The sequence below is a fragment of the Emiliania huxleyi genome, assembly GCF_000372725.1.
Source record: "Emiliania huxleyi CCMP1516 chromosome Unknown EMIHUscaffold_145, whole genome shotgun sequence".
NCBI classification, from domain to species: domain Eukaryota; phylum Haptophyta; order Isochrysidales; family Noelaerhabdaceae; genus Emiliania; species Emiliania huxleyi.
Genome location: NW_005201144.1, coordinates 53,699 through 80,321, shown reverse-complemented (window position 1 = coordinate 80,321; position 26,623 = coordinate 53,699). Strand labels below are relative to the sequence as shown.

The 26,623-nt window shown below is 69.8% G+C and overlaps 9 protein-coding genes across 9 annotated transcripts in view; 3 read left to right on the top strand and 6 right to left on the bottom strand.

The window, feature by feature from the left end:
• EMIHUDRAFT_228248 (hypothetical protein) overlaps positions 1-1,698 on the top strand; it is a gene marked incomplete at both ends in the record, with an annotated part of 5,856 nt that extends 4,158 nt beyond the window's left edge. The window contains 5 exons of the mRNA XM_005787115.1: positions 31-233; positions 560-619; positions 1,002-1,044; positions 1,308-1,493; positions 1,651-1,698. Of these exons, the coding sequence (XP_005787172.1) occupies positions 31-233; positions 560-619; positions 1,002-1,044; positions 1,308-1,493; positions 1,651-1,698 (540 nt within the window). The remainder of the gene's footprint in view (positions 1-30; positions 234-559; positions 620-1,001; positions 1,045-1,307; positions 1,494-1,650) is intronic.
• Positions 1,699-4,859: 3,161 nt separating this feature from the next.
• Positions 4,860-5,300, bottom strand: EMIHUDRAFT_363330 (hypothetical protein; the record flags this gene model as incomplete). Its single annotated transcript, XM_005787114.1, has 1 exon — positions 4,860-5,300. A coding segment is annotated over exon 1 (396 nt), but the record flags the coding sequence as incomplete, so codon positions are not given.
• A 96-nt stretch (positions 5,301-5,396) lies between these two features.
• On the bottom strand, positions 5,397-6,335 carry EMIHUDRAFT_71319 (hypothetical protein; the record flags this gene model as incomplete). Its single annotated transcript, XM_005787113.1, has 1 exon — positions 5,397-6,335. A coding segment is annotated over one exon (939 nt), but the record flags the coding sequence as incomplete, so codon positions are not given.
• A 4,113-nt stretch (positions 6,336-10,448) lies between these two features.
• EMIHUDRAFT_363328 (hypothetical protein) lies at positions 10,449-11,760 on the bottom strand. Its single transcript, XM_005787112.1, has one exon. The coding sequence runs from the start codon at positions 11,557-11,559 to the stop codon at positions 10,648-10,650; it is 912 nt and encodes a 303-aa protein (XP_005787169.1). The 5' UTR covers positions 11,560-11,760; the 3' UTR covers positions 10,449-10,647.
• Positions 11,761-12,963: 1,203 nt separating this feature from the next.
• On the top strand, positions 12,964-13,668 carry EMIHUDRAFT_228245 (hypothetical protein; the record flags this gene model as incomplete). Its single annotated transcript, XM_005787111.1, has 1 exon — positions 12,964-13,668. The coding sequence occupies one exon, from the start codon at positions 12,964-12,966 to the stop codon at positions 13,666-13,668; it is 705 nt and encodes a 234-aa protein (XP_005787168.1).
• Positions 13,669-13,800: 132 nt separating this feature from the next.
• On the top strand, positions 13,801-17,406 carry EMIHUDRAFT_441170 (hypothetical protein). Its single transcript, XM_005787110.1, has 6 exons — positions 13,801-14,125; positions 14,189-14,355; positions 14,377-14,552; positions 14,794-15,387; positions 15,452-15,497; positions 15,572-17,406. The coding sequence occupies exons 1-6, from the start codon at positions 13,818-13,820 to the stop codon at positions 17,377-17,379; spliced, it is 3,099 nt and encodes a 1,032-aa protein (XP_005787167.1). The 5' UTR covers positions 13,801-13,817; the 3' UTR covers positions 17,380-17,406.
• Positions 17,407-17,550: 144 nt separating this feature from the next.
• On the bottom strand, positions 17,551-18,313 carry EMIHUDRAFT_363324 (hypothetical protein). Its single transcript, XM_005787109.1, has one exon. The coding sequence runs from the start codon at positions 18,149-18,151 to the stop codon at positions 17,621-17,623; it is 531 nt and encodes a 176-aa protein (XP_005787166.1). The 5' UTR covers positions 18,152-18,313; the 3' UTR covers positions 17,551-17,620.
• A 4,648-nt stretch (positions 18,314-22,961) lies between these two features.
• On the bottom strand, positions 22,962-23,237 carry EMIHUDRAFT_59704 (hypothetical protein; the record flags this gene model as incomplete). Its single annotated transcript, XM_005787108.1, has 1 exon — positions 22,962-23,237. A coding segment is annotated over one exon (276 nt), but the record flags the coding sequence as incomplete, so codon positions are not given.
• Positions 23,238-24,563: 1,326 nt separating this feature from the next.
• The window catches only part of EMIHUDRAFT_455505 (hypothetical protein), a 3,275-nt gene continuing 1,215 nt past the window's right edge, over positions 24,564-26,623 (bottom strand). Inside the window, exons 3-5 of the mRNA XM_005787107.1 lie at positions 26,082-26,586; positions 25,641-25,670; positions 24,564-25,198 (exon numbers count right to left, since the gene is read on the bottom strand). Coding sequence (XP_005787164.1) covers positions 24,761-25,198; positions 25,641-25,670; positions 26,082-26,586 — 973 coding nt within the window. The 3' untranslated portion in view covers positions 24,564-24,760. The remainder of the gene's footprint in view (positions 25,199-25,640; positions 25,671-26,081; positions 26,587-26,623) is intronic.

The window sequence follows — 26,623 nt, the reverse complement described above, 5'->3', positions numbered from 1 at the left end:
CCTTTTCCCACACCCCCCTTCCCCTGGCAGGGGGGGCATTCGCGCCAAAGCTCGTCGGCTTGGGCGCGCGCCGTGTTCGAGCAGCTGCAGGAGGCGGGCGGCAAGCCCGACGCGCGAACGCTCGGCTGCTTCTCGCACGCGCTGCTGATGGGCGGCACCTCACCCGGCCTCTCTCCCCGCGGCTGCGCCTCCTTCTCCTCGCTCCTCTCGCCGGGCGCGGCGGGCCAGGCGAGGTCCATTCCACTGCCCCGCTGGCGTTAGGTAGTGCCACTTGCAGAGCTCGTCTCGTCGACTCTCGCCCGCCCGACGCCCACCCGCCCCACCACCGCCCCACCCCCGCCCCAACCCCGCCCCAACCCCGCCCCAACCCCGCCCCAACCCCGCCCCAACCCCGCCCCAACCCCGCCCCACCCCCTCCCCAGGCACGGCCCTTCACGCCGCGCCCTCCAACGCCGGTCACGCCGCTCACGCCACCCGCCGGCGACGGCGCTTGCCCGGCTCCGGTGCTGGGCGCGCGCCTGCGCGTCGCGGCGGCGGGCAGCGGCTGCGGCTGCGGCAGGCAGCTCGGCGCCCGCGCGGCGTTCGCGGGCTGGTACGCGGCTCAGGGCGAGGAGTCCGGGTACGGGAGCCGCTGCCCCTTTTGCGGCGGCGCGTGGCAGCCGCTGCTGCTCGTGCGGTTGCGCAGCGAGGGCGGCGACGGCGGCACCGAGGCGCCGACAGAGGCGGCGGCGCCGCCGCCTTCGCCCGAGAGGGGGGTGGCTGGCGCGGCGGCGGCGAGCGAGGTAGATGCGGAGGAGGAGGCGAGCGAAGGGTCGCGCGCGGCGGACGGCGACCTGTCCTGCCCCTTCCTCTCGCCGTCGCTGCTGCTGCAGGAGCTCAACATGGTGCTGCAGATCGAGAGCGGGCCGCACGGGCGGCGGGCGCTCGCGCGCGGCTGGGAGCGCTGCCGCCTCCTCTACCCCTCCCTTTTTTGGAACCTGTGCTGGCACTTCGCGCCCGAGGGGATGCTGCCGCTGCTGCCGCACTTTCGGCTGCGGCAACCGGGTGAGGCGGCGCCAGGAGGCCTCGACCTCGTCCACTGCAGCGAGGAGGCGGCGGCGCGCTCCCCCGCCGGCGCGGGCTCGGCCGGAGCGAGCGGCGCGGGAGGGGGCAGAGGCGCAGGCGGCGAGGGCGACGGCGAGGGCGGCGAGGGCGGCGGCGAGGGCGGCGGCGAGGGCGGCGGAGGCGGAGGCGGCGGCGGCGGCGGAGGTGGGGAAGGAGGAGGATGCGGCGGCGGCTCGGCGGCGGCCGCCGAGGCGGGTGAGGAGGACGTCGGCGTCGATTTTGAGGGATGGCTGAGCGCGTCGGGCCACTTGCGGACGGGGGTCGACCTGTGGGCCGAGGTGGCGGAGCGGCGGGGAAGTCAGCCAGAGCTGTTGCTGCTGCGGCGGGCGTCCACCGACTCGAACGATCTGTCGGAGACGCTGACGGCCGGCTCGGAGGCGCCCTACGAGGTGGAGATCTCCCTGTAGGTGTAGCTCGGCCCTTTTTCGTACGGTGTACTACAGACCTTGTACAAGCTTCGAAGAATCAATAGCAAACACAACTCTACACTCACACATTTGGGGCCTGGAGGCTGGAGCCCCGGCAAATACATCTCATGCTCTCGAGGTTCTCGAGGTTCTCGAGGTGGATATCCTTTGGCCGCGCGTTGGGTAGCGAGGATTGGTGTAACCCGAGCCACGGAGGCGTGTTTTCTGACGGCCGACCGTCAGTGCACACGGAGTTGCCCCTTCTCCGACTGCCCCGGCAGGGTAGGCTCCGCCCCACTGTGATTCGGACTGAGCGACGGCAGGACCCTTTGAAATCATGAATGGCGGCGTCCGGTGAGGTCCCCACGGCCGGGGGTGGTAAGTGGGTGATAGGAGGGCCATAAACAACCATCACACCGGCCACCGGACCCCTCCCCCCCCCCAAACACAGTCCAAACCGGCCCCGGCGGCCGGCGGGACGCACGCCGGCGCAGCACCATCAAGCTGCTGTACGGCCTCGGCATCGCCTCCCCTGGCTTAGCTCTCAGTCAAGATATTGTGCACATGGGTGGCCTCTACAATATACTCACTGACACTGAACCTCCCAGAGCTCGTCCCGGTCCGCCACGGCCATCCTCGTCCTCCGCGGCGCCGGCTCCGGCCCCTCCGCCGCACTGTGATGAGCGTCGGCAGGACCCTTTGAAATCATAAATGGCGGCGTCTGGAGAGGCCCCCACGGCCGGGGGCGGTAAGTGGGTGATAGGAGGGTGATAAACGACCATCACACCGGCCACCGGACCCCTCCACCCCCCCAAGCACAGTCCAAACCGGCCCCGGCGGCCGCCGTGCAGGAGGCCGCCGGGGCGCACCAAACGGCCCTTCACGGCCGCCACACGGGCCACCACGGCCCGTCCCGGTGGCACGGGTGCCGCCGTGCACCCGCCCGACGCCCCCGGCCCGCCAGCTTCCGCTCTGGGGGGCTTCACCTCCGCCAGCGGGCCGAGCGCGCCGCCTTCTCGCCGCGCTGCGGCCGCACGCCCGAGAAGTGGCCGAAGGGCGACCTACGCGGCACTAAAATCACGACTAGAAGCGCCGCCCGCCAGCAGGCAGCTTGCCCGCCGCGCGCCGCGCGCCGCCGCAGCCCCCGGCCGGCGCTGGAAGGGCTATGCCGGCCGGTAGCCGCCGTCGCGCCGCCCGGCGGCCGCGTGGGCCGCAGCGGTTGGGGAGGCGGCGCCAGGACGCTCCGAGCGGAGCTATGAAGAGCCTGGGGCGCGGGGTGGGGGGCCGGGAGGGCGACGTGGGCGATGGTAGTGGCGTGGGTGCGCGGGGCCGGCGTGTGGGGGCGCGGGGAGGTCGGTGGTGGTGTGTGGTAGTTGGGGCTAGAACGGAGGAGGCCGGCCGGGATGGTGGGAGGGAGGGGGGGTGACGGTGTCGGAGGGGGTGGCGGGGCGGGAGGCGGCGGTAGCGGTGGCGGCGGCGGCGGCGACGGCGGCGGCGGTGGCGAGGGCCACGGAATAGGCGGCAGCCAAGGCGGCACGGGCGGCAGAGGCGGCGAGAAGGGCGGTGGCGACGGCTCGGCGAGGGCGGAGGCCGAGGCGGCGTGGCGGCGCGTCGGCGGCGGTGAGAGCGGAGGGGAGGACGGTGGGGAGGGCGGTGGCGGTGGCGGCGGCGAGGCCAGTCGCGTGGGCGGCGGCGAGGCAGGTGGCGGGGCCGGAGGCGGCCCGGAGGGCGGCAGCGGCGGCGCGGCGGCAGCGGCGACGGGCGGGAGGGTGGGCCGGCGGCGGCGTTGGGCGAGGCGGCGGCGCGGGTGGCAGTGGCCGGGGCGGCGGTGCGGGTGGGCGGGAGGCGGCCGCCGACGGTGGCGGTGGCGGCCGGGCCATCGGCGGCGGGCGGCGCGGCGGGTGGGGCGGCAGCGGGGCACCAGGAGATGGTGCCGTGGGCAGCGCTGCGGGGAAGGGAGGAAGGGGCGGAGAGAGGGATCAATCAGCTGTGAGAAGGAGGTTTAGGTGCGGTCACTAAGAAGATGCGATAGCGTGCCGTCAAATGCGCGCTCCACGAGGAGCGGTTGCGTGTGTGCAGCGCGAGGTGGATTGCCGCAGCTGCCACCATGGATGGCTCAAATCTCTTGAGGCGCACATTCATCAGAGACAATTCGCAGGGGTACAATGCGAGCAAATATGTGAGCCCGAGCCCACCCAGTTGTCGGCACGCACCTCGAATGTAGCTAATAGCGAGTCAAGCTGAAACATCTTCATGTAGCAATCGTGGTCGAGCGGGTGGTTGCCAGCGGCGATTGCCCGCCACAGCGCCGACGCCCCCTGCACCACACGCAGCGGCTCCATCTCTTCCGCTGCGTGATCTGTAGACAGAGCCGTGTCCGCCGACGCGATGAAGCGGCTATGCGCAGCACGTCATCCTGGCGATCTCGCGGCCAGTCGGCGGGAGATGTGCGCGTGAACCGCGCCAGCTCCGCTGCGGACGTTGTGATCGTATCCGCAATCTCGGCGGTGAGTTGAGGCGGCGTGTGGGCATACGCAAGGGCATGCAGTGTCAGCACGGTGACATTCGGTAGGTCGGCAAACCTCTGAGACATCTCCTCCGCCACCGAATCATTGTACGCCAAGTAGAGGAACTGCTGGAAGGGGTTCCTCCGAGCCCGCAACTCCAGCATGGTGCTTTTGCCGGCACCCGCCACGGCTCTCACCAACATGGCCTCGCCGGGACCGACAGGCGTCTCGAGAACGTCTCCGAGCTCTTCGGTGATAACGACGCGCGATCGGGGCGCCGCGCCGGCGGCGGGGAGGGGGGCGGGGGCGGCGAGGGCCATCTGAGCGCCCCGGGGCGCCCCGTAGGCGCCGGGGGGGCCGCGGCAGCGGCCTCGGCCGAATTGGTCGAATTGGTCGAATTGGCGCAGCCTCGTCCACAAAACGGAGCCTAAGTGGTGGCGGTCAGAGGCAAAGCCTACGAGGGGTGGTGGAACCACATGTCACGGCTACTGCCGGCTTGACCCCACGATAGCCTCCGAAGGCTGACTTTGCGGCACTATCATCGGACGATGTCGACGAGTTGGGTCGCTCTCGCGGTAGCCAGATGACCTCTCATACTAGTAGTATCGGCCATGGCCGCAGGGAGCGCGGGGGAGGGCGCTGGAAGCAACACGGGGAGCTCCGACGTTGGAGCTTGGAGACGTTTTTCAAGATTAGCGTGTCAGAGTGAAATGGCACTAGCCTGTGTGCTGTCGTGTATGCAGTATGGCTTTTCTAGATCTCGCCTGCGCTGAGCGTGCGGGTGCCCCTCGGCGATTCATGAAGTGTAAAAGCACTAACGACTAAGAGCAGAGCCGCCGCGCCCCGCGCCCCGCCCGCCCCGCCCGCCCCGCCCGCCACGTCCACGCCCCCCTCTCCCCCCTCGCCTACCGACTGCCGCCGTGGCGCCCACGGGCTGAGCCTGGGGCGCGGGGCGCGGGGGCGGCTGGTGGACAAACGTCGTCTGCGCCGCCACCAACCGCCCAGTTGCGGCAATGGGCAGCGCCGGCTGGCGGCAGGCCGGGCAGTTGCTGTCGCGCTCCAGCACGCGCTGCGCACACGTCTCGCAATACAGCGCGTGGCCGCATGCGAAGCGGACAGAGCGCGGCGCGTCCCAGCAGAGGTCACACAGGCGCTCCTCGGCCTCAGCCGTCTCCTCCACCTCCCCCGCCGCTTCGACTAGCGCCTCCAGCCGCGGCAGCGCCACTGTGAGCGGCATCCGCTTCCTCTTCCGCTCGTACGCCAACCCGACCACCAGCCGCGCCAGCTCCTCGGCCTGCGCCGCCGACCAGCCCGCGTCGGCCGCCGCGATGCTCTCCGCCGTGTCGGGCTCCTCCAGCGCATCGTCGCACGCGTTGAGCAAGCCGACGGCGCCGCGGCCGGTCAGGGCGACGAGTAGCGTGATGCCGAGCGCATAGCCGTCGGTCAGCTGAGAAGCTTGGTTGTCCTGCATGATGATCGGGTCCATGTAGCCGGGCTTCCCAAAGATGCGTTGCGTCGACAGGTGCGACACCTGCTGGTTGCCGCCGGCCGTCGCCTCTGCCGCGCGCGCGAGGCCCACGTCGGCGAGGTAGCCGTTGCCGCGCTCGTCGAGCAAAATGTTGCCCGCCGAGACGTCGCGGTGCAGGATCATCGGGGAGAGCGTGTGCAAGTAGTGCAGCGCGCTCGCTGCGTCGTGCAACACGCGGAGCCGTGCGGCGGAGGAGAGCGGCGGAGGCGGCGTCTCGAAGCCGAGCATGCGGAGCCGCTGCAGCGCGGCTGGAGCGCGGTAGAGGCGGTCCTCGAGGCTGCCGCCGCGGCAGAGGGGGTAGACGAGGCACGCTCTCGCCGGCGCCAAGCAGACACCGAGAAGAGGAAGCAGGGACGGGTGGCGTGCCGCGCTGAGCGTGCGCACCTCGCTCTGCAGCTCGGCGAGGCCTTGGGCGCCGACACCGACCAACGCCGTCTTGACGGCGAACCCGCAAGCGACGCGCGGAAGCGACGGCAGCGCGTCGCAACGATAGACGCGCCCAAAGCCGCCCTCGCCCACCTTGCGCGCCTCGGCAAAGCCGTCGGTCGCCGCGATGAGCTCGTCGAGAGGGACGGCGGCGGGCGGCGCGGCGGCAGCGGCGAGGACGGCGACACTCGCCGCCGCCTCCACTGCCGCCGCCGCCGCCGCTGCCGCCGCCGCCGCCGCTGCCGCCGCCGCCGCTGCCGCCGCCTCTTGAGCCTCCGCCACCGCCACGGCCGCCACTGCTGCCTCTACAGCCGCCGCCTCCGCCGCTGCCTCCGCCGCCTCCGCCTCCGCCTCCGCCCTCATCCTCGCCTCCTCCCTCTCCCTTGCCGCCTCCTCCCTTGCCCTCGCCTCTACCTCCTCCCTTGCGCGCGATGCCGCCTCCGCCTCCTCCGCCGCCCGCGCCGCCGCAACCTCTGCAACCACCCGATCCGCTTCCTCCGCCACTCGCGCCTCCTCTGCGGCCCGCGCCTCCTCCGCTTGCTCCGCCGCCCGCTCCGCCGCCCGCGCTGCCGCCTCCGCCTGCCTCGCCGCCGCCTTCTCCTCCTTCTGCCGCTGTCGCTTCAGCGCCCTGGCCTCGCGGGCCTTTCGCTCCGCCAGCTCGTCGTGCAACCGCCGCGCCGCCCGCAGCGCCTCCGAGCCGTCAGCGACTTCGGTGTTCGCGTTGATCGCCGCCCTGAGCGCCTCGAGATCGGCGTTGCCTCGGCCGCACGCCTCAACCGCCTCGCGCAGCGCCGCCTCGGCAGCATCGCGCGCCTCCGCCGCCTCCGCAGCCGCTGCCGCCTCGCGTGCGGCCGCCGCGGCCTGCTCGGCTGATTCTGCGGCCGCCGTCTCCCCCCCAGCCTCTGCTGCGGTCGACAAGTGCTCCTCGAAGGCGCGCACGCACTCGGCGTGGCCCTTATCCTTGGCCATCTGCAGCGCCGTCTTGCCGTCAGCAGCGTCTGCACCCGCCCGCAGCAAGCGCCGCACGACGGCGGGGTGGTTGAGGAGGGCGGCGTACATCAGCGCGGTGTAGCCTTTGATGTCCTGCAAGTTGACCTCAGCGCCGCGCCGTATCAGCAACTCGACCACCCGCTCGTGGCCGTTGATGGCGGCGAACACTAGTGCGGTGTGGCCGGCGCTGTTCTGCAGGTTGACCTCCGCGCCTCGCTGGATCAGCAAGTCGACCACCTGCTCGAGGCCGTTCTCAGCGGCGTACATCAGCGCGGTGCTCCCGTTGCTGTTCTGCAGGTTCATCTCCGCGCCGTGCCGCAGCAACAGCTCGACCACCCCCAAGTGGCCGAACACGGCGGCGGTCATCAGCAACGTGACGCCATTCACGCCGCCTTGCTCGTACGTCGCGTCGGCCCGCCCGCCGCCCTCGAGCCACTCCAGCACCGCCGCCTCCTCGCCTCGCCCAGCCGCTGCCACGATCGCATCGGAGACTGCCGCGGCACCGCTCGACGCCCGCCCCGCCGCCACCGCTGGAGAGAGCGTCTCCGTGACTCTCGATTCAGCCGAGGAGGCGCCGCCGGAGGAAGCGCCGCCTGCGCCTGCGCCGCCGGCTGCCGTCGCCGTGGGCCGTCCCGCCAGCATATCCTGGACGTGCTTCTTGAAGGCCTCGACGCACTCGGCGTGGCCCTTATCCTTGGCCAGCTGCAGCGCCGTCTTGCCTCTCGCACTGCGCGCCGCCGTGTCTGCGCCAGCCCGCAGCAAGCGCCGCACGACGGCGGGGCGGTTGAAGAGGGCGGCGAGCATCAGCGCGGTCCAGCCGTTGCGGTCCAGCAGGTTGATCTCCGCGCCGCGCCGTATCAGCAAGTCGACCACCCGCTCGCGGCCTCCGACAGCGGCGTTCATCAGCGCGGTGTCGCCGTCGCTGTTCTGCTTGTTGATCTCCGCGCCGTGCTGCAGCAGCAGCTCGACCGCCCGCTCGTGGCCGTAGTTGGCGGCGGTCATCAGCAGCGTGATGCCACTCACGCCGTCTCTCTCGTACGTCGCGTCGGCCCGCCCGCCACTGTCGAGCCACGCCTGCACCGCCTCCTCCTCGCCTCGCTCAGCCGCTGTCACGACCTCGTCGGAGACTGCCACGCCACCGCTCGGCGCCGCCGTCGCCGGCGACAGATTGCCCGGCCGCACCCGCACGCTCTCGCCGCCGCCGTCGAGCGCCACAGCGTACCGCCCGCCCTCGAAGCTCTGAGCCACGCCCCGCCGCCCGTTCAGCTCGGGGCGGGAAGAGAGCCCGCCGAGCACGACTCGCTGGCCGAGCAGCGGCGCATCCATCGCTGCCGCTGCCGCGCCCGACGAAACGCCCGCCCCTGCCCGGCCGTCTGCAGCCGCCGCCGCCTCCGACAAGACCTCGACGCACTCGGCGTGGCCCTTTTCCTTGGCCAGCTGCAGCGCCGTCTTGCCGTTGACAGTGGGCGCTGCGTCTGCGCCCGCCCGCAGCAAGCGCCGCACGACGGCGGGGCGGTTGAAGAGGGCGGCGGTCATCACCGCGGTGATGCCTTTGATGTCCCGCAGGTTGACGTCAGCGCCGTGCTGCATCAGCAAGTCGACTACCCGCTCGTTGCCACAGCCGGCAGCCGCCATCAGCGCGGCGAGGCCGCTGCTGTCCTGCAGGTTGATCTCCGCGCCGTGCCGAATCAGTAGCTGGACCACCCGCTCGTGACCGTGGAGGGCGGCGAACATCAGCGCGGTGATGCCGTCGCTGTCCTGCAGGTTGACCTCAGCACCGTGCTGCAGCAGCAGCTCGACCACCCGCTCGTGGCCGTGGCGGGCGGCGCGCATCAGCAGCGTGAGGCCGCTCACGCCGCCTTGCTCGTACGTCGCGTTGGCCCGCCCGCCACTGTCAAGCCACGCCAGCACCGCCGCCTCGTCGCCTCGCCCAGCCGCTGCCACGACCTCGTCGGAGACTGCCACGCCACCGCTCGGCGGCGCCGCCGCCGGGGACAGATTGCCCGGCCGCACCCGCACGCTCTCGCCGCCGCCCTTGAGTGCCACAGCGTACCGCCCGCCCTCGAAGCTCCGCGCCACGCCCCGCTGCCCGTTCAGCTCGGGGCGGGAAGAGAGCCCGCCGAGTACGACTCGCTGGCCGAGCAGCGGCGCGTCCATCGCTGCCACTGCCGCGCCCGACGAAACGCCCGCCCCTGCCCGGCCGTCCGCCGCCGCCGCCGCCTCCGACAAGACCTCGACGCACTCGGCGTGGCCCTTTTCCTTGGCCAGCTGCAGCGCCGTCTTGCCGTTGACAATGGGCGCCGCGTCTGCGCCCGCCCGCAGCAAGCGCCGCACGACGGCGGGGCGGTTGAAGAAAGCGGCGAACATCAGCGCGGTGCCGCCGTCGCTGTCCTGCAGGTTGATCTCCGCGCCGCGCCGTATCAGCACGTCGACCACCCGCTCGTGGCCGTTGACGGCGGCGGCCATCAGCGCGGTCAAGCCGTCGCTGCTCTGATGGTTGACCTTAGCCCCGTGCCGCATCAGCAGCTCGACCACCCGCTCGTGGCCGTTGTTGGCGGCGTCCATCATCAGCGTGATGCCGCTAACCTTGCCTCTCTCGTACGTCGCGTCGGCCCGCCCGCCGCCCTCAAGCCACGCCAACACTGCCTCCTCCTCGCCTCGCTCCGCCACTAGCACGGCCGCGTCGAAGCGGCTCAGGGAATCTGCACTCACCATCGTCTGGGTTCGGCCTTTGGTGGAGTAGGGCTGCTGCGCGCACCAACATCTAACTAACCAACGCACGGACGGGGCGGCGCCGCGCTGCCGCTGGCGCCTCTGCTGCCGAAGTATACAGGACTCCAGCGATTTCATTCATGAAGAAGAGAAGATCTCTCTCTCTCTCTCTTCATGAACGCAGGCGAGTGGCCGAAAGGGTTGAGCAGGAAGGCCCTGCTCTGTCCGAGGCTGTGAGCTGTGAGAGTGTGAGAGTGCGCGCTCTACCGCGCTGTCTCACAACGGAGAATCCCCCGAGGCCACAACACAACGTATCTCTTGCTGCATATGGCCACGGCCAGAGGGGGGGGGGGGGGGGGGCGGAGGATGCAGAGGCGGAGGCGGCGGCGGCGGAAGAGGAGGAGGAGGAGAGTGAGGGGGAGGCGGAGGCGGAGGCACCTGTGACGGCCCTCTACAAGAAGGGCGACTACCGGTTCGCGCGGGAGAAGAATTGCGATCTGCGTTTGCTTGACTTCGAGACGTTCGGCGGCTTCGGGAACGGCGTCCGCAAAATTCTTCGGCAGGCGGCGGACCAGCTGAGTAACAAACTCCGGGTGCACCCGGACCCACCCGGAGGGGCCCGGGATCCCAGGTCGATGGCGGGCGAGGCCGCCATCGAAGGCCTCTGGTGCCCGGCCGCGTGGCCCCCGGGCTGCGGGTGGGTGCTCGCTGTGGCGGCCGCCGAGAGGGCAGAGAGCGGCGGCAGGCCGCCGACGGTGAAAAAAAAGCAAGACTGAAAAGAAAATAGATCTTAAAATCAAAAAAAGAAATAAGAAAACCAACCAGCAGCAAACAAACATCGGCCGTCATCATCCGGCACAAGAAACTCTCAACAACGCAAGTCACGTCAGGTCAGTCTCTCGGTCCCCACGGGCCAGCCACGTCTCCGCTCTCCCGGCGGCGTCGCGCATCTCGTGTCGGCGAAGGCATGGGCTTACGGGCGAATCAACGCCGCGCCAGAGGCCCGCTGCATTCCATTCGCCCTGTTCTTTCGGATCGGGCCGCCGCTCATGGGGCCCTTCCCCACCCGCTCCTTCGGAGCCGTCGGCTGCTGCCTCCGCGCGTGCTGGCGTCGGATGGCCGGCGGGCCAAGCGGGCCCGCCTTGACGAGCGCACCAGGTCGCGCCGCCCTGTTCCGGCCGCTGGGCGTCGTGGCGCGCGGCAGCTTGGCCGCGGCGCCAGGGACGAAAACGGCCGCGTCAGGGTTGAGCTGCGAGCCGTTGCTCGGAGCGGGCTTCTTGAGGCCGCCCTTGGCCTTGCGCTCCTTGATCAGGTCGTCGAGGGAAATGGCCATCGCGTCCTCCCTGACGACGATGCGAGCCACAGACTCCGCGAGCTTGGCGCGGCGCTTGCCGCGCGAGGCCGGCGGCTTCTTTGGCAGCTCGACGTAGTCGAGCGCGCGGCAAGCAAAGCAGCTGCTCTCCGTGATGGGGAAGGCCGCAGCGGCCGCCTCGAGAAAGGCGTCCCTCTCCGACCGACTCACCTCGGAGAGCGAGCCGACGTCCACGTACTTCTCGTCGCGCCACTCCTTGCCGCGCGGCAGCAGCCAGCGGATGCGCTCGAGGCCGTCGTGGCTCTTGAGCGAGACCACGACGCGGAGGCGGCCGCGCGGGCTCGCCTCCCATCGGACGAACCGGCCCTCGATGGCGTCGGAGGCGGCCTGGCTGCCAGCCTCGACGGCGTTGCTGATCTCGTCGCGCGTGTAGACGTGCAGCCCGCCAATCAGTGGGATGTGGAAGGGCCGCGTCTGATCCCTCTCAAAGGGCGAGTTCGCGGCAAAGCGGTCGGCGGCTTCCGCCAGCGCGGCTTGCGTGGCGTCATCAAAACTGGCACCGAGGTAGGGCATCGTTCCTGTGGCCGCGCAGGTTGCGAGTCTGTCAATCCATCGGTGCGCGCAGAAGACTGGGCGGGGCGGCGGATGCTTCTTCGTGGAAGGCTTCGAGCCCTTGCGGCATGCAGCCCTCGATCGTCGCGGTCGACGACGGTCGTTTGCGATTTGGGGCGGGGAGCGGCGGCGGATCACCCGAGCGAGAGACAGGGCCACAAACTGGACGAGTCCAGGTCGGCGGAAATAAAAAAATCGCGCTCACCAAGTGCTCACGGAAAACTGTGGTTTGGCGTTTGGGCAAAAGACACCGCCACATTCCTGAGACGAGCGAGGGCAGCCTCCTTAAAGGCGAAAGGGTCTAGATTTGGAGCGCTCGCCGAAGAGGAGTACGACAAAATAGCGCCCGTGATTGCCTGCACGCTACCCGCACTCACGGACTCCATACCCGAAAGAAAGAGAAGGGAGCTCGCGGGAGAGGTGACGAGTGAACTACAGGTAGTGGGGAAGGCAGCCTCGATTGCCATACAGACATGGGTGCGAAACAACGACAAGACCAAGGCACGGGCAGAGGAACGAGAGAAGAATATAGGGTGGATAAAGCGCCTGTTCACGGCATGGAGGGTGAGCCACACCGAACGTACCGAGCGAAGAGCCGAACGGAAGGAGGACGGGGAAGATGACTCCGAGGAGGACGAACCAGTGGAAATTCAGTTGTCAGATGTCACGATGCATCCGAAGGGGACCCCAGCGCCGGCATCATCCGTAGAGGCACGAGTGTTCGAAGAGAGAGTGGACCTGAGCAACAACATGACCTGGAGGCAAATGATCGGAGTGGGAGTCAGAAATGTGGTCCTTGCGCGAGGGGAGCTCGATAGACTCGAGGGGCCAGGATATGCAGCAAGGAGGGCGGAGTTGCGCCGAAAGGCGAAAGAAGCCGAGAGAACAAGGGAACGGCAGGCGGCGGCGGCGCAGGACGAGGCAGAAGAGAATGACGCGACAGAGGAGGAAGTGACAAGGGAGAGAACGACGAGAGTGGGACGGCCGCGAGGTGGCATGAAGGTTGCAGCGAGAATCGGCGAGAGACTGCGAAAAGAGATAGGAAGCGGCAGACTCCCTAGGGTGGGCGACGGCTAGCGCATCACACTCCTCTCCTTAAAATCCCTGTGTGGTGGCGGCGTGCCGTCCTCCCATCCCTCCCTTGGGTTGTCTGTTTTCTTTCTTTTCTTTCTTTGGCGTTTGGGCTTGGCAACAAGAAAGAGAAGAGAAAGGTAAAGCAAGGGAAAGAAAGAAATAAAACGGGCGTACCAAACCAGGGCTGTGTCGAGAACAGACACGTTCCCGCCTCACAGGATTTTGCAAAAGGAGGGGAAGGGGCGCATTGAAGAAAAACAGCGCCACGAAAAAAGAAAAGCGCGCCCACATATGGCGGTGGACTTCCCGCCCCGCAGGCTCACGGTCGTCGTCCTCACGGCCACGCGCCGCCGCCCGGAGCGGGCGCCGCTGCTGGAGCGCGCTGTCCGCGCGGCGGCGGCGCAGCGCGTCTCCTCGGCGACGGCACTCGAGGTCCTCGTGCTCGACGACGGCCCGGACGCAGCGGGCTGGCCGTACGTGCGAGCCGCCGTCTGCGGCGTGGATCGAGCGCGGCTGTGCGGCGCCGACAGCGCCGTCGCGGAGGGCCACGTCGCCGTGCGGTACGTCGCCGTGCCTCCAGACGCGACGGGCCGCGTGTGCCTGCGGCTCAAGCGCAACCTCGCGCTCGAGCTGTGCAGCTTGTCGGGCACGGACGCCATCCTCTTTTGCGACGACGACGACTGGCGCTCGGCCGACGCGGCGCAGGCGCAGCTCGACGCCCTCGCTCGCACCGGCGCCGACGCGTGCTCCGTGCAGGTGCGCTGCGTGTGCGAGCTGTCCGCCTCGCGCGGCTGCGCCTCGTACTTTGAGATGCCGGCGGCGGGAGGCGGCGGCGTCTTCTCCGCGGAGCTGGGCAACCCCGGCACCGCGCTGCTGCTCCGGAAGACGTGGGCGCCCGGCTCGGACGACCCTCCCGGCTTTCCAGACACGCCGTACGAGGCGCGACGCCTCGCGTGCGCCTCGCTGGCGGTGGTGGCAGAGGATCGGCGGCTCTGAGAGCGGGAGCGGAGCCCGCGTAGGACGTCGACTTCATGAAGCTGCTGCTGTCGGACGCGCCGGTCCTCCCCCAGCGCGGCGCCCCCCCCCTGCGCCACGCCCTTCTCGACGGCGCGGAGCTCGAGCGGCAGTCGCGCAGCCCGACGCTGATGACGGTGCGCCTCGACGGATGCGAGCATGAGTGGTCGACCTTCCCGCGGCTGCGGCGGCTGGGCCACGAGCCGGACACGGCGCCACCGCCCTGGCTCCCCGCCGCCGACGCCGCCTTTTACGCCCAGCACGCGCGCGCCATCGCAAGCTTGCCTCCGTCCCAGCATCCCACCACCGCGCTCCCCGCCGACCCGCCGCCGCCCGCCGCCCCGCCGCCGCCGCCTTCAGACGCGCCGCCGCCGCCGCCGCCCTCCCACTTGCCGCCCTCCGACTTGCCTCCGCCGCCCTCCGACTTGCCTCCGCCGCCCTCCGACTTGCCTCCGCCGCCGGACGACTTGCCTCCGCCGCCGGACCACTTGCCTCCGCCGCCGGACGACTTGCCTCCGCCGCCGGACGACTTGCCTCCGCCGCCGGACGACTTGGCCGCCCTGCTCGAGGCGGCGGCGCGGAGGATGGCGTCCGCCACGGCGAGCCACTGGAGGCTGCAGGCGTGGCTGGCGGTGCGGCGCGAGGCGGGGGGCGACGCGGCGCCGCCGCGTCGCGACGCGGCGCTGCCGCGCCCCGTGGGCGGCGAGGCGAACGAGCGCGCGGTGGCCGAGGGATGTGCGGCGCTCGCGGCGCCGATGGCGAGCTGTGGCGGCGGCGGCGGAGGCAGAGGCGGCGGTGGCGGTGGCGGCGGCAACGGCGGCGACGGCGGCGACGGCGGCGGCCTCGACAACCGCTCTCTCTCGCAGGCATGCAGCAGCATGCGGCCAGCGGGCGACACAGGGGGGGAGGGCGGGGGAGGGGGGCGGGCGGATGCGTCCCACCCCGCCCAGGCGCGGAGCCCAGGCGCTCCGCCTCCTCACGCTCTTGCGCGAGCTGTCTGCGAGATATGGGAGATGCGGGGAGATGCGGGGAGGTATGGGGAGATTCTGTATGGGGAGATGCGCACTTGCGCGAGCTGTCTGCGAGCCGCCGCGCCGCCGCCTCTAGGCCGGCGCTGCGGAGGAGGATAGCACTGGCGCCATGCTCCGACGGCTGCGCGCGGCGAGCGATTCGCTGCTTGAACCACCGACGCACGGGGGGGCGGCGGCGGCGGCGGCGCGTGGGGGGGAGACGCTCGGGACGCTGCTCGGCAGGTCCTCGAGGTCGGCCGGTGGCGCCGTCGACGCTGAGGAGGTGGCGGAGGCGTTCGACGCGCTCCGTCGAGCCTCTGCCGACCATCGCGCCGCCGCGACGGCGGCACCTGCGGACGGCGCCGCGGTTGCCCAGCGCCTTCTGCACGCCGGAGCGATGGCGAGCGTGCTCGACGTCTTGTCGGCGCTACTGCGTACGCCACCCTCGCCGCCGCCGCCGCCGCCGCCGCCGCCGCCGCCGCCGCCGCCGCCCTCGCTGCCGCCAGACCAGCTGCGGGCGGTCGTGGCGGCCGCCGCTCTGAGCGAGGAGCTCCTCTTCCGCACGAGCGGGCCCGCGCTGCCGGAGGGGTCGCACGCGGCCTCCTCCGTCGAGCGCTTGCCGCGAGGAGGCGAGGGGGGCGGAGGCGAGGGGGGAGGAGGCGAGGGGGGAGGAGGCGAGGGGGGCGGAGGCGAGGGGGGAGGAGGCGAGGGGGGAGGAGGCGAGGGGGGAGGAGGCGAGGGGGGAGGAGGCGCAGGCGGCCGCAGCTTACTCGCCGCCCTCGCCGGGGTGCTCGCCCGGGGCGTGGCCTTGCCCGCGGAGGCGCCAGGAGGCGTGAGCAGCGTCTCTTCTCACCTCTGCCTGTGAACAGGTGAGTTGCCCGTTGAGGCGCACGCCGCGGGCGCGGGCGCGCTGCAGCATCTACTCACCCGCGGCGAGGAGCACGCGCGGCTCGTGAGGCTGCCGCCGCGCGCGTGCGCCGCCCCCCTCGTCGCCGCGCTGGCGTCGGACGAGCTGACCGTGCGCCGCCGCGCCGCGGGCGCCGTGTGCAACGCGAGCGCCGACGACGACGCGCTTGACCTGCTCGTCGAGTGCGGCGCCGCAGGGGCGCTCGCGTTGCACCTCCTCCCGAGCGGCGGCGCCGCTTGTGCCTCCGCCGCCACCGCCGCCTCCTCGCCGGCGGAGCAGGCGGCGCGGCACGCCTCGCTGCGGGCGCTCGAGAGGCTGTGCCGTGTGTCTGCGACGGCGCGCGAGCAGGCGGCGGCCGCGATGCCCGAGGCGGCGCCTCTCCTCTCTCAGCTGGCGGCGCTGCTGCAGACGAGCGGCCACGCCCCCACGCGCGCGCTCGCCTCGCGTACGGTCGCGTCGCTCTCGCGCTCCGAGTCGCGCCACTGGAGGCCAGCGGCTGAGCGGCCGCCGCCGCGCGCGTGGCCGCCCTCCTCCCTCGTGTACTACACGGGCGTCGCGCTCGAGCCGTGGGGCCCCGAGCGGCTCGAGACCGGGCTGGGCGGCTCCGAGACGGCGGTGCTGCAGCTCGCCTCGCGCTGGAAGGCGATGGAGCCCGACCGGGAGGTGGCCGTGTACTTGCGCATGGGCGCGCCCGCCGATGGCGCCGCGGCGGCGGCGGCGGCGGCGGCGGCGGCGACGGAGCGCGAGTGGCGCGGCGTGCGGCTCGTGGACGTGGCGGCCTTCAACCCGTCCGACAGCTTCGGCACGCTCATCGCGTGGCGCTCGCTCGAGCTGCTGGACGAGCCCCTCGACGCGCGGCTCGTGCTGCTCGATCTGCACGACATGCCGCGGCGGCGCGACATGTCGCCGCGCCGCCTCGCGCGCGTGGACCGCCTCATGTGCAAGAGCGAGTTCCAGCGCGGCGTCCTGCCGCCCGTCGCCTCGGGTACGCCCGCCTGCGTCCTCCCCAACGGCGTCGACGAGGAGCTGGTCGCCAGAGTCAAGGCCGAGGTATGGGGAGAGACGGGGAGAGACGGGGAGATGCGGGGAGATATGGTCGCCAGAGTCAAGGCCGAGCGGCGGCAGCCCGCGGCGCCAGCGGCCGAGGCCGACGCCGGCGCGCCCCGCCCCGCCGCGCCGCGGCTGGTGTACACGTCGTCGTACGACCGCGGCCTCGAGCACATGCTGCGCCACGGCTGGCCGGCGCTGCTGGCGCGCGTGCCCGACGCGACGCTGCACGTGTACTACGGCTGGCGCACGCACGAGCTGCTCCACCCAGCCTCGGCGTGGCGCGACGGCATGAAGGCGCTCCTCGCGAGCTTTGGGCCGAGCGTGGTCGACCACGGCCGCGTCGGGCAGCTGGAGCTGCTGCGCGCCAAGGCGCGCGCGCAGCTCCTCTACTATGTGGGCGACTGGCCCGAGATCGACTGCATCGCCGTGCGCGAGGCCGCGATGCTCGGCTGCGTGCCGCTCACCTCGAGCGTCGCCGTCTTCTCCGACCCGAGCAAGGACTACGTCCTCCGCGTCGAGGGCGACCCGACGGAGCCGAGCACGCAGCGCGCGGCGGCGGCCAGGGCGGCCGAGATCCTGCTCGAGTGGAAGGCCCGCGGCGCGCTGCCGTCCGTCGACACGCCGACGCTGCGCTCCGAGACGTGGGCGGCCGTCGCGAGGCGCTGGCTCGACGTCGTGGCGGCAGACGTGTCCGCACGAGCAAGTGATGACTCTGATGTAGAGTGATACCTGATACGGTGCACCACGGGCAAAAGAACTCGCGAGGGCTTGCGACGGCCGAGGGTTGTTTTTGGGGGTTGCATCAAACTTGCCCTCTATAAGGAAATCCGCGCCGCGCGCGCCGCCGCCGGCTTTAGCCCCGGCTCCCTCGTGCGGTCAATGTCTTCCTTTCTTTTTGCACATCAACCCAGCTCCTAAAATTGGACTGACACTGAGATCTGTCATCAGAGTGCTCTACCTCTACGCTCTAGATCTTCCCACTGTAAGGCTGGTGCTGCATCGTAGGCTTGAATTCCGCAGCCTCGTCAAAGTCCGGGACCTCGTCCTCCGAGAGGACGAGGGTACCGCGGCGTTCAGAGGAGCGTCCCGCATGGACGCAAGCGAAATAGTAGCATAGCAACGTCGCGGCTGGCACGAGCAAGACAGAGATGAAGATGATAATCATCCACATCTTGGACGGCCAACGGACAATCCACGGCAACAACAGGAAGCCAGCGATGACATTGTAGGCAGGCACAAGCTCTACGTTCGTGGTGCCGTTGCTCGCGTCTGCCTGCGCTAGCGCCTCCGGCTGGCCTAGTTGCTCCAGTTGGCTCTGCTGACCCCAAGAGCTCTTTCCTCCCTCATCAATAGATTGCGCCGCCACGGGGACTGGTACTGTTGGTGAGGGCTGTGGCGGTATAGACTCGAGCATTGGCGGTGGAGGTGACGGTGGAGGAGGCGGCGGGGATGGCGGCGGAGGGGAGTTGGCTATCCGGCAGTCCTTGCGGACATACATCCCGTCCGCGTCGCAGTGGCTGAATTCAAAGATTGTCGGGTCATGTGTGCCGCACCGCCCATCGCCAGCACACCAGACCCCTGGCCGGAGGTTCGATTGGCATGGAGGTGACTCCCAGAACCGAAAAAACTCGTCCCAAGCCCCGCACCTTACGATCATGAGGCAGAAGCCACACGCCTCGCCGGCATCACACGTGGGAGGGCACGGGGGAGGAGCGAGAGCGGACATGCTCACTGGGATGTGGGAAGTTCACAGCTGAGCTTACCAGAGAACTCCGTTCTCACCCAATTCGGCTTCCTGCCCCTCGGGCGTCCAAATCGGGGGTTGTGGGGTAGGCAAGGCAGCGGAGGGGGTGGCGCGGGGGTGAGGCGGCCGAGGGCGAATCGCGAGCGTCCGTCCAATTTCTTTCCAATTTCTTAAAAAAAGAAAAGCAACGGCCGCCCGGGCCCCATGCCACGAGAACCCACAGAGTTTCCTCGAAAAAATCGCCTGGAAATTCTTATTTGAGAGCGCCTTCCTTGTTAATAACGGATGGTCACTTCCTGCAGTCACATCACACGTACACACCCACACCGTACCGCACCCCGCGCCCGCGCGCCCCCTCGCCCCGCCTAGGTTGGAAGGAGGTGGAACAGCCCGAGGAAAGGAGCGACCAAACACGCGTATGGGAGGTTTGCCGGGCGTTTCTCACTTTCCGGAGCAGCACCAAGTTTCGGCTCTTCGTTGATTCTTTTTCGCACCTGTGTCGAGCCTGTCTGCTGTGAGCGAGAGTTGTTGTTTTAAATTCTTTTTCTCGCACAACAGGTAGGTAGGTAGGTAGAAAGGTAGGACTATGTGCGCCCAGCCCCTGGCGACGAGAGTGCGAGGTTGACTTGGCTCTGGCGCATCTCGGCCCTGTCGATCCGTCGTTTTAAAACAAAGAAAGAAAGAAAACGGCCCCGAGAGACGGGAGGACGGCATAAATAAATAAATAAATAGAGCAGTCATCTCCAGGGAGAGATGGGCGACGCACACGAACACAGAGGGACAGTGCGCACCCCGCCCCGCTCGCAGGGCGTGCATCACACAGGTGGACTGTGTGACTCCTCGGGTTTCTGGGACTCGACAGAGGTGTGCTAGTCGCTATTCTCCGACAATTCCGACATGTCTGACGGGCAGTTCGGGCTCGAGCGGTCGCGGTCGCGGCCAGCGCGCGGGGCCTGGGGGTTGCCGGGCGAGAGCTCGACCCACGCGCCGGAGCGCGCGTGGTGCTTGAGCAGCCGGGCGGTCGCCGCAGCCACCTCAAAGGGTAGCTCGTCGAGCCACTCGCCGAATGTGCCCTCGTCCTGCGCCGCAGCGAGGAATTGCTCACCTAAGCCGTACGCCGCGGCCATCGCGCCGACAGTTCTTTTTCTCGCGATGTCCACCCCGCCGCGCCGCCGCTCGCGCCGCCTCGCCTCCTCCGCCACCGCCGCTACCTCGCCGAGCACGCCGCCGCCCGCCCGCCTCCTCGACCTCCCCACGGACCTCCTCGTGCGCGTCGTCTCTCGCTGCGACCCCGCCGACATCGCTCGCGTCACGGCCGTCTCCCTCGTCTTTCACGCCTCGCTTGCGGTGGAGGCCATCCGCTTGTGGGCGCAAGAACGCGGCTACCAGCTGCCGGCGCAGCCAGAGGGCGAGGGCTGCGCCGTGCGGTGGCTGTGCTATTCGGCGCTGCTGTGCAAGTCCAACCCGCCGGCGAGGGCGACGGCAGGCGACCGGCACAGCGTCTTCATCGACGGCGAGGGGCGGCTCTCGTCGTGCGGCTCGGCTCAAGAGCTCCTCGGCCACGGTGAGGGCGTGACGCGGCTCAACACGCCGACCCGCCTCCCTTCTCCGCTGTGTGGCAAGCGCGCCGTGAGCGTGTCGGCAGGACTGCACCACAGCATCGCCCTCACCGCCGACGGAGCTGTCTGGAGCTGGGGCTATGGAGGCGGGGGCCGGCTGGGCCACGGCGACGAGCAGCGCCAGCTGCTGCCGAAGAAGATCGAGGCGTTGGCTGGGCAGCGCGTCCTCGCCGTGTCGGCTGGAGGAGCGCACAGCCTCGCCCTCACCGCCGACGGAGCCGTCTGGAGCTGGGGCCACGGTGGCTGGGGCCGGCTGGGCCACGGCGACCAGCAGAACGATCTGCTGCCGAAGAAGATCGAGGCGTTCGCTGGGCGGCGCGTCCTCGCCGTGTCGGCTGGAGGAGCGCACAGCCTCGCCCTCACCGCCGACGGCGCTGTCTGGAGCTGGGGTTGGGGATGCTTTGGCCGGTTAGGCCACGGCGACGAGCAGAACCAGCTGCTGCCGAACATGGTCGAGGCCTTTGCTGGCCAGCGCGTCGTCGCTACCTCGGCGGGAGGCTACCACAGCATCGCTGTCACCGCCGACAGCGCCGTCTTTACCTGGGGCGAGGGCGAAGACGCCTGCCTAGGCCACGGAGAGGACGAGTCGAACCAGCTGCTGCCGAAGAAGATCGAGACGTGGGCGCCGGGGCAGTGATGAGAAGGGCGAAAGGCGCCCAAACATGGCTTTGTTTTTCTTGTTCTCGCGATGTCCACCCCGCGCCGCCGCTCGCGCCGCCTCGCCGCCTCCGCCGCCGCCGCTCCCTCGCCAAGCACGCCGCCGCCCGCCCGCCTCCTCTTGTCCTCTGTCCTCAACGCCCCTCATGCTGGGACACGGGTGTGTGGACTGTGTGTGTGTCTCGCGCACAAACTAGTACGGCTTTAGCCTAAACGGTTTTAAAGGCTTTACACCCACATCGGCACGGTTAGAAAAGAAAGTGTTGGCGACCGGGCGCTCGCGATGTGACGGTAAAGTTTGGCACCAGGGCAAAGCCAAAGGGCGCGTCTGGCCCGCAGCTTGCCGGCGACGTGGGCGGCGTGGCGAGGGCTTGCGGCGAAGCAGGCGCGGGGGAGGAGGGGGATCGAGGCGAGGAGGGCGGCTTCGGCACGAGCGCGGCGGGCGACGCGGTTGAAGAAGTTGACGACCCACAGGCTGGTGGCAGAGCCAACTTCCGGCTCGGCCGCCGCCCCGGGAGGCGGAGGCGTGCCATCCGCGGTGACGCGCTCGGGCTGCTCCTAGCGGAGCCCTGCCCGCTTCCGCTCGACTCGCTCACTGCTCGGGTGGTCGCTCCATCGCTCCGGTCGTCATCGGTCCTGGCCGCATCCTTGTCTGTGGGCCGCGCGCATTGCTCGAGGTGCGACCGGTGGCTGGTGGCGTACAGCGGGCTTACCCCGTCGTTCAAACCTCCGCGACCAAGGAGGCCCATAATCGCGAGCCTTCCGCCTCGCATCGCGTCGGCCAGCCGATCCCGTAGCGGAATTTGCCTCTCCCAGACCATCTCTGCGGCGACGTGCGTCTTGCCACTCGAGAGGAGCGGATCCGACCCAAAACGATTTGGCAGGAGTGCAAAGAGATCGGCAAGAGCGGCTAGCTTTGCCGACGTGGCAGGCACATCCGGGTTCTGCAAAGATTGGGCGTCGATCTCGGACAGAAGGCCAACGCAATAGCGATAGGCGGAGCTACCGTCGCGCACAGGCCGCAGAGAGAGCAAGTTCGAGAACCGCTCCCCAGACTTGCGGTAATTCGTCACCCGAAGGTGGCAGTCGACGCCGCGCCGCAGCGCGTTCACCATCACCGCCAGCGAGAGCCGCTCTGTCCCTGGGCCTTGCAGCATGCGGCAGTTTTGCCCCTCCACCTCGTGCCGCTCGTACCCGGTCAGCTCGCGGAAGGCGCTATTGGCGAAGACGATCGGGTTGCCCGCCAGCGACGTGTCGGTGAGGACGAGGCTGAAAGGAAGGCGCGAGGCAGCCTGGGCAAAGGCGCAAACCCACCCTTCAGCATCGCCCGGCGCGTGGTACCCAGGCCAGAGCAGCTCGCGTGCCTCAGCCAAGTCGTTCGCCGTGACCATCGACCGCAGGACCGCGCGCATCGCCGCTGCAGCCGGCGCGCTCATGTCGGGCTCGCGTCCAGGCTTCTCCTCCGCCGTGGACTGAGTGCGAGCGCTTAGGTACCTCGCCACGGCGGCCCAGACCGCCCTCTCCTTGCGCGAGGACGGGTCGCAGGTGCCCTCGCCGAGCAGCCGGCGGGAGATCTCCTTCAGCGCGGCGTCGGATTCGCTCTCGTCCTCGGGGTTGATGCGGAGGAGCTCGAGCTGGGTGAGCGGCTTGCCGTCGATGTTGGCTCTCCCGTCGTTACACACGTCTCGCAGCACGCGGCTATGGTTGCTGCGAAGCTTTAGCGCCGCCTCCTCGCGCGCCGTGCGCGGGTGAGCCTCAAGCGGCATGTCGCCCGCCGTGAGCTCCTCGGCCTCCGCGATCCACAGCGTTGCGAGGGGCAAGAAAGCGGGGGAGAGGACGAATTTGGGCAATGCCTCCGAGCGCAGCAGCACTGAGACCGCGTGCGCCGCCGCGGCCGTGACCGCTGCTAGCGCTTGCTCGGCACTGCCGCCGCGGAGCCCGAGGTGGCGTTCGCACATCTCGCCAACCGCCGCGGTCTGCGCATCAGGAGGCAAATCCTCGAGCTGTGCCGCCGCAGCGCAAACCTCTAGCTGCTTCGCGGCCACGGGACTGTGCCGGAGCCACGAGTGGAACGCCTCAAGGGCGACGGGCTGTCGCACAATGCTGCGCAGGGTCGCACCCCAGTCGGCGCAGAGGGCGAGACGAGAAAGGGCGGCGAGTGAGCTCCTCCACTGGGTGTGGAGCTGTGCCTCTGGCACAAGAGCCGTCAATGGCGCCGGCTGAAGCTCCGCGGCGAAGCGGGTAGGCAGCAGGCGGAAGACAGTGGCGGCGCGGCGGACGGAGGGGCTGTCGGCGGCGTCCGCCTGCAGGCCAATCACGTAGCGGCACGCCCCACAGCTGTCATGCACGGGCTGCAGGAAGAGGGCGTTCCTGAATTGGCTGCCGTCCTTGCGATAGTTTGTGAGCTCGACTGAGGCGGATTCGGCCGCGCGGAGGGACGCACTAAGCCGACCGACGGCCTCATCCTCGGTGTCCGGCCCTTGGAGAAAGCGGCAGCTGCGGCCGAGCATCTCCGACACCGAGTATCGAGTGAGGCGCGCCGCCGCATTGTTGCAGTACACCAATGGCAATCCTCCATGCGCCTCGGACACGAGAACCGCCACGTCGAGCAGATCGGCGAGGTGCACAAACATGGCGAGCCACGGCGCCGGCCTTGGAGGCTCGAGGCCGAGCTTCCCCGCCATGGCCTTGATCTGCGGGTCGAGCGCGAAGCCGTTTGCTTGCGCACACGAGCGGACGTGGTCAATGTGATGGTTGTCATAATCGGTTTTGCCTCCGAGTGGGCCGAATGGGAGGGCCAGTGCCTCTTCCAGGGCGGCCTGGATCCGATCCCTGCTGACACCCTTATCTGCAGCAACCTCTGCCTGAGACCGGTGACGGCGCAGTGGTCGGCGGGCTGCCGCTTCCGGCCGGCGCGCTGTTTGCGACGAGAGAGGCGCTCGCGCGAGCCGTGCTCGAGCTGGAAGAGGCCGCGACGCTACCCGCTTCTCGCCCCCCATCGCTGGCTGACGCGCCAGCCGCAGCCACCGCCGCCGCAATTGGCTCTGTCGCGAAACTCCTCTGCACCGCGCGCGGCGCGGAGCCTCCGCCGCCGAGCCAGCCGCTCGCCAAGGAGGAGGCGGACGGAGGCGGCGGCGACGGCGAGCGGCGGGGAGCGCCGCCCCTGGGCACGGAGGCGGTGACACGCTTGGCGGCACTGTTTGACGGCAGGATGGGCGGCTCTGTCGAGGATGAGCGCATCTGCGGGTGGCTGCGGCCGCTTCTTGGGGTGGTGTAAGAGGGTGCGTTTGCTCTAGTGTGATGGACCGTCCGTCACGGTTGGAGATTTTAGGGGTCGTGGAGTGTGCCACACACTGTTGTGTGGTGTTTTTGCCGAAGAGGGGGCGCGTAGACCGTAGTGCCTGGATCTCCGAGCGCTCGACGCACGCGAGACCCCCGGGACGAGCCGCCGGCCCGCCGGGACCTGTCCTCGCCGCCGACGAAAAGCGCGAGGCCAGGCGTGGAGGTTACACCATACACGTCCGCGCGAGAGAGCCCCTCTCCCCTTGTTCCCCATTAGAGCCGACGATCGAAGATCAAGGTCAAGATACAGATACAGATCGCCGATGAAGATGCACATCGATTCCGACCGGCATTCGAGAGCAACTCAAATCGGCTCTACGTATGCCGCATTAAGCTACAAGTATACGATCGTACGTACGCGAGAGAAGCCTCGAGGCGAAGGCCGAAGCTTTGGTGTTTGGAGATTGTGGACTTCAATCTTCACATCTTTCTGCAGGCATTCTGTGCTTTCTGAGCACTGAGGTGTGAGGCGCTCTCACAACCTCTCATCCTCTCTCTCAGTCTCTAAGGAAAAGGAGGCAAGTCGGCCGAAGAGTTTTGTAAGGGAAGAATATAACGAACTCATACGACACATGCGAAACTGTACGTTTACCCGACGCCCCTCCCACAGCGTACACATAGGTACAAGACGTTAGAGCTCATCGATCGGGCTATCGCGTATTGACCATCGTCGTGGGGGGCGGCTGCTGGCAGACCGCTCGTCCGCCGCGCCCCTCCCGTTCACCGCTGGCAGAGCGCGCTCTGGTCAAATCACGCCGTGCTCACGCCACACCAGCTTGCAGCCTATCTGCTTGCCCTTGGCCTCCTTTTGCTGCGCGGCCTGCAGCGCCTGCCGCAGCCGCTCGAAGGGCTTGTTCGAGCCGTACGAGTAGAAGACCTCCTCGCCGGGCTCAATCTGCCGCGTGGCGAGAAGCACCGGCCGCACGACGGCGAGGTCGGCGACGGCCTTCCCGACGGCGGCGGGCTTGACGAAGGCGAGCAGCGCGTTCGTGCGCCGCTTGTCGCGAGGGTCGTTGGCCATCGCGCCCGCGCCGAAGCCCCACGCGGCTGCGCCGGCCAGCGGCACGTGGCACCCGTCCGCTGACGGGTTGGCGGGGTTCGCGCGGATGGCGTCGGCGTACGGCTTGCCGTTGACGAGCGCGCCGCCCGCGTTCGGCAGCCGGACGATGTAGGAGGCGTCCGCCTGCGGCGACGTGTCATGGGACGTGTCCTGGACGTGTCGCGGCCGCGTCGTGGACGCGTCGTGGACGTGTCCGGGGACGACGGCAGGGGCGGGCGCCTCGGGCGCCATCTCCTCCTTGTACAGCAGCGAGCCGTGGTACGTCGAGACCACCTCGCCCGGCTGCACGCGCTCGCGCGCAAAGAGGCCGAGCCCCGCCGCCTCGCCGCGCGTGCACGCCCGCACCCGCAGGCACGCGCACCCACGCGCACGGATCCGCACGCACCGGGACGCACCGGGAGGGACGGGGAGGCCCGGGGAGAGATGGGGAGAGATGGGGAGAGATGGGGAGAGATGGGGGGAGATGGGGAGAGATGCGCCGAGATGGGGAGAGATGGGGGGAGATGGGGAGAGACGGGGAGAGATGGGGAGGGATGGGGAGATCGCCGAGCGTGGACGGCCGCACCTCCACCCGCCCGTCCGCCAGCGTCCCGACCTCGCGGTGCCCGAGCGCGGCGAGGGGGCAGCGCCCCTCCGTCCCATACCCGCCCGCCCCGCCCCCCCCTCCGCCGCCTCCCCCTCCGCCGCCCCTTGCACCGCCGGCCCCTCCGCCGCCAGCCCCTCCGCCGCCAGCCCCTCCGCCGCCAGCCGCCGCCTCGTCCCTCGGCTGGCGGCCGCGCACCGCCACCGCCACCGCGGAGGCGGCGGCGGCGGCCGTCGCGCGACGGTGCTGCGGCGGCGGCGCGGCGGCCATGGCCTACACGGGGCGGTCCCCTCTTCGGTTCGCCGTCTCTAGCCGGCGCACGAGAGTAGCCACGTCGGCGCGCACTAGCTCACCTCCGTGTCCCAGTCCGCTCTCCTATGTTCCTACCTCAGATCTCTGGCACGTCTTGGAGCAGCTAGCCACCGCCACCGCGGCGTCGGCGTCGTCGGCCGCGTCCTGGCACGCGACGCAGCGGTCCTTCGCGCCGCCGTCGCGGTACTGCGCCTTGCACCCGTAGTGGAACCAGCGGCCGCAGTCGGCACACTCTGTCGCGAGGGCCTTGCGCGCCCTCGGGTCGGCGCAGACGCAGGACCACTCGCGGCGCTCCAGCTCTGCAGCACAGCGAGCGCCGTGCCGCTCGGCGGTGCGGTGCTCCTCCGCCTCGAAGCAGCGCGTGCACGACTGGCACTGCCAGACGAAGCGGCCGGCCGACGGGTCGTACCCCGCGCGCTGCAGCTCCTGCTGCTGGCACGACGAGCAAAGGAACGTCTTGTCGGCGGCGAAGCGCGCGAGCTCCGCGGGTGTGTAGTCGAGCCGCTCGCACTTGGAGTGGAAGGTGAGGGCGCACGAGCGGCACTGCAGCTCGGCACCGCCGCGTAGCACGCCTCCCGCGCAGACGCACCCCCACTGGATGGCCGTGCCGCCGCGCCTGCTGGGGAGGCGAGGGGGGGGATGGGGGGGGGGGG